We start from the raw sequence: 8920 nt of genomic DNA on the forward strand, positions 1-8920 counted from the left end.
GTATGGACGAATGGAATGTAACCAACATCTGGTAGCCAAATAGAAAACCAATCAGCCGAGCAAATAAAAAACTGCGGAAAACGAGCGATAAAAGACACTTTATTCGTGTTTGCCACAGCTGATAAATGAAGGTATTCTATTGGAAGTCCCTTCGAGGTGGAAGAGGCTAACCTTAGGAAGCTGAGCCAGTTGACTGGAAAGCGGTTTCTCCGGGAGGCACGTATTTATTTCAATGCAAGGGAGGTCTTCGATTCGGATCCAGGACAAATTGGACTCTGATTAATTGGAAGTTTATGGGCCTTCGTAAACGTGGGCTTCCGATAGAAAACGGTGTATTTTGTCATAATTGTAGGATCGTTGGCAAATCATCACATGAGCTTATTTCCTTCTGGCTTGATGAAAGCCACCCCCTCATGTGACCACTCTATCGACTTCGTACTGACGCAAACCAGTTCAATTGCTGTTATTACTGACAACTCCGCAATCTAAAAGCAATTTGACATGATCGACCTCTGCGCACAAGTGCTCTTAGGGAACGATCTAAACCCGACACCCATCATTACCTGGGCCCACAGTGTTGATGAACTTTTAATGTGAAAAGTGCATCATTAAAATTGCCATTTGTGTAGCAAACGATAATAGGTTCCTCCCTTTGAAGCTATCCTTGCAAATCGGATTCCTAACGTCCTATCGCACGCGAGATTCCGATAAGTCAGCGCAAACAACAACCACCACCGATAAAAGCATCCTTTCGCGAACTGCCGTCTCCTTTGATTCCATTTATCGCCCATCAAACACCACACGGAGCCCTGCGGTTGGTGGTGGTCGAGGGAGAAACGAATTCATTAAAATATGATTATGCAAATCTCGAAACATCAATCATCATCGCCAACTCGTCATCAATAGCTGCGGGCTTCAAGTCAGCGTCAAATCATTTCGAACGAAACGCAAGAATTCTTCTCTCCAGCGCAATAATCAGCAGGTTCGTCATTTTGCTGTCGTTGAACTCTCCCGCCGTCGCCACCACCGCCACCACCACCGATGGAGTGCTCGTTGTCGAACGAAGCCTGAATGCTTTTCCTTTTATTGCATTCTCAGCTCAGCATCCATCCACGAACGAGGACAACGACGACGCACCCGAGCAGGACGAGGGGCCCTTTTGCCTATTCAAATATCACTTTTTTATGACGGTTCGCGATGGTATGGGTGCTCTGTGTGGCTTTCAACCATCGCAACTACAGACAGCAACATCAACAGCAGGACCGGGAGGAGCGGGAATAAGTGAAACTTTGAAGAATGTTCCTTTGGCTGATGATGGTTGCCTGAGGAGCAGATTCTTAGAACTTGATGATACCGTCAGCCAGGCAGGGTAGTAACTTTTACTTTGTGGTCTACCAATTTGCGACCGTTTTCTTCAAAGCAGCTCATTGTTATATTGTGCAATTTGCACTCACTTCACTGCGGGCAGAGCATTTTGATACAGAAGTGTTTACTGCTGCTGCGGCCATCAGGCGGGAGAGTGGTACGTTAGGGTGCTTCATTTTGAAACATAGTACAGTCACCCCAGTATTATGAGCCACCCAATATTATGGGTCAGTCTTTGCAGTTTTTGCGTTTAATACACTATTTAAAAACATATAACCGTCAAATAAAATGTTAATGGTTACCAATAACATATCTCAACATGCTTGCTAATGAAATACTTGGCTCAGATGTACGTGGTTTATTCTTTTTCCGGTAGACGTCAGTAAGCTCCGATCAGCTGTTAATTTGTTGTTGTTTTTATCAGAGCCATAAAAATCCGCTCGTGAGTAATAAGCTAAATACCTGCGTAACGTTACAATTCCTCGTGTAATATAGACGAGAATCGAAAGACAAGGTTAGTATTCGTTGAATTACGTTAAATGTAGGTCATAATTTTGTTCATTTGCGTTATTATTTGACGCAAAACTTTGGTCCATATTATTGGCAGCCAAGTTCACTTTTCCCAGTATTATGGGTCAGGGACGTTGATTAACAGCGCTGACATTATTATTTTTATGTATTTTATTTTTTTATGACCCATGATTCAGAAAAATCAAGAAAATGGCAAAAAAAAACCGAAAAACAGAAGCGAAAATCTTACGAGCATAGTGTTTTGCATCTCGCTCTTGAACAGGCACGACAAACGGGAAAAGTTCGGCAGGCTGCAAGAGACCATAATCTCCCTTACAGTACGTTCAACGGCATCTACGAAAACCATCAAAATGTAACAAGCCAGGACCTAATACTCTTCTTCTTCCTGAAGAAGAGACTAAAATCGAAGAATGGATTGTTTACATGTTCAGAGCGGGATTTCCCGTCAGTGAATCGAGCCTTACTCGTACTGTTTCTGAGTACGCAAAAAAGATCCGGAAAATGCGAGAATTACCCAAGTCATTTCCGAGTAAGTCAGTATTGGATATTTTCTAAAATAAATTCGTTCAAATTATTCTATTTCAGGCAAAAATTGGTCTCATTTCTATTTGAAATGGCATCCCACTATCAGTAAGAAATTTTTTGGATGGTTTCTTGAAATGGAAGACAACCTCAAGCTCTGTGTGACGCTCAGGCCAGCAATGTTTACTTTGTGAATATCAACTGCGACAAAAAAAACTTCACAGTACTTTTTGGAAGTAGTGCGGACGGTGAGCTCACACCACCAATGATCATCTATCCCGACAAGCGAGTAACACGTGAAATAGCAGAGAATATTCCCTCTGGCTGGTCTGTAGGAGTTTCCGATGAGGGATGGCAAACTTGCAAAACATTTTTTGAGTACATAGTCAACGATTTCTACAGCTGGCTTTTGAACAAAAATGTCGAGTTTCCAGTCATTGTCTTTATCGATGGACATAAGAGCCATATTAGTATCGAATTGACTGAGTTTTGTATGGAAAAAAATCTTAGTTTCTCTTCTTCCAAACTCAACCAGGTTCCTTCAGCCTCTGGACAAAGTCTTTTTCGGGCCGTTGAAAAAAATTTGCTTTAAAGTATTGACGGAGTTCGTTGGAATTAGAAGCGATGCCAGAGTAAACAAAGCCAACTTTGGGAAATTGATAAAAACAGCCATCGAATGTTTTTCAAACTCAAAAGAATGCCTTAAAAAAGGTTTCAAACTCTGCGGAATTTGTCCATGAAATGTGAACGAGATCGATTTCAGTACTTTAGCATCAAATATACCAGAGACGGAAACTGGAACAATCGATGAAAATCCAACGACAACGAATACGAATTCCATCCGACAGATTTTTATCAACAACAGCTTACGTACATTGAAATGGGATTGGATGAAGAGGTTCTATCTAGATTCAATGACAACCGTCTCAAAGACTTTTGGTATGGCCCTTTGGAGGAACTGGCGCTTTTCAATTTTTGGAAAAGTGTTAAAGACAAGTCCGTAGGAGCCGCTGAATCAGTATGGAAGTGTTTCTTTGAACTTCACTTTCGACGAAAGTGGCAATTGTATTCCGGTTGAAAGTGTGAATGACGCATCAGCATTTGGTAAGTTTGCAACAAGTTTACGTTAGCTGAACTAATATTTAAAAATCTTTGGTTTATTGTAGCCACTGAATCAAATACTGAAGAGCCTGTCCGAAAAACTGAACCGGCAAATGAATCTATTCACGAAAGAGAAGAAGGATCCAATCTTCAATCAAACGATCCGTTTGATGATGTGCTAGTTTTGCCTAGAGTATATGACAAGAAAGGTGATCGTAAGCGTAAGACACAAGAACACTTTCCTTCTGTGGCAACTAGTACCAAATGGCTAGAATGGTACAATAAAAAGGATCAAGCGAAGAAAGAGCAGGAAAAAGCTAAGCTAGCAAGGATCGAGCAAAGAAAACTGCTGAAAGAGCAAAAGGAAGAAGAAAATCTAATGAAAAAGTTGTCTAGAGAAAGCAAGCAAAATGTTATAAAAAAAGCCGAAGCAGCAAAGTAAACTCGAGCAAACGATAGAAACAGAAACATGAAAGAACAAAATTGAATTTAAAAAAATGACAAGAACAGAAAACCTAAGCATCTGCGATTAATTGAAAGTCAACTGTTTTTATTTCTTACCTCAAGCATTTTTTTTTTCAATAAAGAATACAATGAATTGTTACGGTATTGGCGTTTTTAACTAACAGATTTAGAAAGAAACAAAATCTCATGAATATCTAAAAAATAAGAAAAATGTAAGATCCATTTTTTTGGCTCAGAAGAAATCCATTTCTCCTTGATTGACCCATAATTCTGGGAGCATTGACCCACAAAAGTGACCCATAATGTTGGTAATGTTAATATGTTATTTGTTAATATGTTATTTTTAAGAAAATACAATCAGAATACAAATCTATCAGATATATTGCAAAATGCGTATGGTCAATCACTTGTTCCTGAGGCTTTATCAATAATCTGGAAATATGATCTTGTTTCCCAAGTAACCAACAAGCCCGCTAATTCGCCTTTTTGTAATATAAGGCTGATACACGGCTAATATAGGGCATGCTAAGCTTTATATTAGCCACATATTAGCCTTATATTGCAAAAAGGCGAATTAGCGGGCTTGTTGATTACTTGGGTTAACTGGCCCAAAATACTGGGATGACTGTATTAGCAATCTTATAGGCCACCGTCAAACTATGAGTTGACACAGCAAAAAAAATCTGAATATTACTGGTAATGTAAACATCCATGCTTGTAAAGGGTGATACGGTCAAAATTTGGTCAAGGGAAAACGCGTGTAAATCGGTGAAATCGTTTATTTAAAAAATCAAATTAAATTTCTTTTTCAAGTTCAATTAGTATAAAATTCAGGAAAAATATTCAGTTAGGCTTCCGCTTTTCCAAATCCGAATTGCCGGGCCTTACGCTTGACCCCTGCCATCAGATTTTGTACAGCCACCTTGTCCACCTTCTTCGCCGCAGAAAGCCAGTTTGCCTTGAACTGCTGCTCGCCCTTAGCAGTTTTTTTGGTCTTCTTTAGGTTCCGCTTGACAATAGCTCAGTATTTCTCAATTGGGCGGAGCTCTGGCGTGTTGGGAGGGTTCTTGTCCTTGGGAACCACCTGCACGTTGTTGGCGGCGTACCACTCCATGGCCTTTTTACCGTAATGGCAAGATGCCAAATCCGGCCAAAACAGTACGGAACAACCGTGTTTCTTCAGGAAAGGCAGCAGACGTTTATTCAAACCCTCTTTCACGTAAATTTCTTGGTTGACAGTCCCGGAAGCTATGAAAATGCTGCTTTTCAAGCCACAGGTACAGATGGCTTGCCAAACCAGATATTTCTTTGCGAACTTTGACAGTTTCATGTGCTTGAAAACATCTGCTACCTTGACCCTTCCTTTTGCCGTATAAAACTCCTGTCCCGGAAGCTGCTTGTAGTCGGCTTTGACGTAGGTTTCGTCGTCCATTACCACGCAGTCAAACTTCGTCAGCATCGTCGTGTACAGCCTCCGGGATCGCGCTTTGGCCGTCGTATTTTGTTTATCATCGCGATTTGGAGTCACTACCTTCTTGTAAGTCGATAGTCCGGCTCGTTTTTTGGCTCGATGCACGGTTGTAGACGATACATCCAGCTTATTTGCGGCATCTCGGAGAGAGAGGTTAGGGTTTCGCTTGAAACTACCGGCAACTCTCTTTGTCGTCTCAGCGGCTTCCGGTTTTCGATTTCCCCCCGATCCAGACTTCCTGGCTGTCGACAAACGTTCCCCAAACACTTTAATTACATTTTTAACGGTTGATTTGGCAACTTTTAGCGATTTTGCCAACTTTGCGTGCGAGTAGCTCGGATTTTCGCGATGCGCGAGCAAAATTTTGATACGCTGCTCTTCTTGCTTGGACGGCATTTTAACAACTGATGAGTGAATTCCAAAATCAAAATGAGAGCAACATTCTACACACACACCTTCAAAATGAGGGGTGTTCAGGTTTTTTAAATGCAAAATTGAAAGAAATACGTCAAGTTGATATTGACCAAATTTTGACCGTATCACCCTTTAAACTTGTATTTCTTTTCACGCAAGCAATCAACTTTCATGCAATATTTCCCACAACAATGCATACAATATTTGAAATATTTCTTGAAATGTTTCAAAACGTAACATGATTTAAAAGGCTCCATTTATGTGCATCATATTGAAATGAAATTCTACTACTTTTTCGAACTGTTAGTTCTAAAAATGGTAAAGATTGATGAATGTAACGTATGGCGCAAATGGTATGAAATATGTATGGGAATTACTATGGAATCATTTTAAATTCCTTTTTTACCACTCAAACTTTTGTTTTACTTGTCCAAATGCTTAAACAAATTAATGTGCGGTTGCTATTAGTCCTAGGTGCCGCCGCCGGCACTTTTTCACACGCCGCCTCCGCCAATGATTTTGAGTCGGCGCGCCTTCGTGATGATTTTTGATATGCCGCCGTTAAAATTTTGGATACGCCATCAATATAGTATTTTTTCTACACGCAAACCAAAAATCTATTACAATGAATGTTAGTTCCGTTTCCTATCATCCTCTGTTCATGAACATCGCAACGAATGTTAGAAATTGACCATGCAGGCGATGTAATGGTTTTTTGTCTTTTTTCATTTCGTGTTCCATCTACGCTTTCGACTATACCAGTAAGCTTGTAGAACGACGCACATTGTAGAACGACGCACACACTTATCTCGAATCTCTCCAGCAGAAAAAGCATACGAAGTCGAGCATGCGAGAAAATGAGCGCTTCATGTTTGCTTTTAGGCTGACCATATTCACAAGCATGGAGAGAGCAGTGGAGGAAGCACAGGTCTGATAGTCGCAACGTCCGTGGTTCGAGTCCAGTAAGCAACCTTTTTTCTATTTTTTTCAACATAATTAATTTCACTTACTAATACACTCTACATTTTTCGGTCTCCAATTTTCTTACATCGGACCGCAGCTAGGTATATCGCATCCTCGGTTCATGCGGTCTCCACTTACATCCTCTGATGATGAATCCCACATAATTGTAAGCGAATCTTACATCCACCGGTTGGGTGTACTTTTAAATTTAGAACGACGCGTTTTTCGCCAACCATTACACATAATAAAACGCAAGCCAGGTCAAAGTTTAAAAAAAAACAATACCGCGGACTCCCGGGAAACTGACAATCCGTGCAAATTATTGCTCAAACGACATTTAGCAGATGGAATGAAGATAAAGGGAAATGGAACGATGCGAAACGGACTCAGAATCAAAACAAAACAGCAAATAATTGATTGTAATAGGATTACTAGAACTTCAAATTAAAAATGATCTCCTATAATATGCACGAAGAGTCGTTCCACGGCACACAAAAGGACATTGCTAGATAGAGCTGGAATTAGGGCATAACAACTTTTGTAAACAATGACTTCTCTAGACGATTTCTAGGAATTCAAGGCACACCCACAAGTGGAAGACTTCCCCTACCCAATAGTTATGTTGGTTTGCGTGGTCAAGCCTTAGATTTTTAGAAATCATCGATAGAAGTCATTGTTTACAAAAGCTGTTACGCCCTAATTCCAGCTGTATCTAGATTGTTTCTTTATCATAGACCTTATTTTTTTTTATCGGTCCGGAAACAGTTAACAGGTATCAGAGTTTCAAGCACATCCAAAAGCACTCTATGCTCATGGACGTCGAGCAAATTTCAATCCAGTAAGATTTTCTTGACCGGACTGTAAATCGAAACCACCGTCATCGGTTTGGTAAAACAGCTATAACTGAATAATAGGGATGGTCGGGTATGTAATTTAAATACCCGTACCCGATTGATAAAATTTTCGACAACCCGTACCCGACCCGAACTCGTCAGGTACGAGTATGGGTTGAGTTTTGGGTAAACAAAATCGTTCCTGATCATGTACAGTCCAATGAACACATGTACTTATTTTTAAGGTTTCTGTTTTTGTCAAGGCACATGATGTGTTATTTGTTGAAGAAATTCGCTAGAAGCTTGTTTTGAGGCTCAAAATCATTAATTTTTTATTTTGTTTTAAAAAATTTATTAGAGATATTTTCAATTCATTGCCTAGTTCATCTCGTAGTTTCTTAATTGTCGTAGTCCGGTTGAGCGAATCTTTCGGGTTGGAAATTTTCTTGACTTCCTTGGGCATATAGTATCATTGCACTGTGGTACAGAAAGCAAAATTAGGTGTCTTCTAAACATTTTCTCGTGAACTCTATTTGCGTTGGTTGCATAAGTGTCCTAAACGCCAAATTCTACCAGTAACGTAATTTGGTAGCTAACTTTATAAACAAAGTTGTGAACTATAAAAACTAGAAAACTTCTTAGAACATTGTTTTCGTTTATCTCTTCTATATTTGGAGATATAAGCCGTTTAAGAAAAAAAAAGCCAAAAATCAGTTTTTCTGTCATATTGTTTTAAATATCACTTTTTCGGCCTACTATGTTCAGAGCGATTAATATTAAAACACACATTTTCTTCAAAGATACTATACCAGTACAAGTCTTCTGTCAAAAGTTATCGTCAGTTTTGTAGTCTTTTAGCCCAAACTTTCAAGCGCAACATTTCAATTTCAATTCAAATGGCAAGTACAACCGGTGGAGTTTCGAACGCCTTTGGATACGGTTGTGTCTAAATTTGCTCTCTGTTTTGTGCGTGCATTATCTTTCATAGTTTTCGGCTGCATTTGCCGGATTAGCGCTGGCACTCTGCCTCCCGGACGGTTATACGTGTGTGAGTGGTGGTTTTCTGGAGTGGAAATTTTAGAATCAAGAAAGAAAACATGATTCATCATGTTTGAAAAATTGCAAGCATCAGAAGATTTGGCGCTGCGTGGTTTGATTGTTTCTCCCGGACCAAAAATTTGTGGCATCGCGAGTGAAAATTTTAATTTCTGTTTATTTACGCGGAAATGAGAACGGCGTTGATCTATTGTTAGGG

General features: G+C 39.9%; 1 protein-coding gene across 1 annotated transcript; it reads left to right on the top strand.

The window, feature by feature from the left end:
• Positions 1-3298: 3298 nt before the first annotated feature.
• On the top strand, positions 3299-3961 carry LOC135701082 (uncharacterized). Its single transcript, XM_065221795.1, has 2 exons — positions 3299-3414; positions 3652-3961. The coding sequence occupies exons 1-2, from the start codon at positions 3299-3301 to the stop codon at positions 3959-3961; spliced, it is 426 nt and encodes a 141-aa protein (XP_065077867.1).
• Positions 3962-8920: the final 4959 nt, after the last annotated feature.

The sequence above is a fragment of the Ochlerotatus camptorhynchus genome, unplaced genomic scaffold (assembly GCF_037179485.1).
Source record: "Ochlerotatus camptorhynchus isolate MF236.1 unplaced genomic scaffold, CSIRO-AGI_Acam_v1.1 ptg000149l, whole genome shotgun sequence".
NCBI classification, from domain to species: Eukaryota; Metazoa; Arthropoda; class Insecta; order Diptera; family Culicidae; genus Ochlerotatus; species Ochlerotatus camptorhynchus.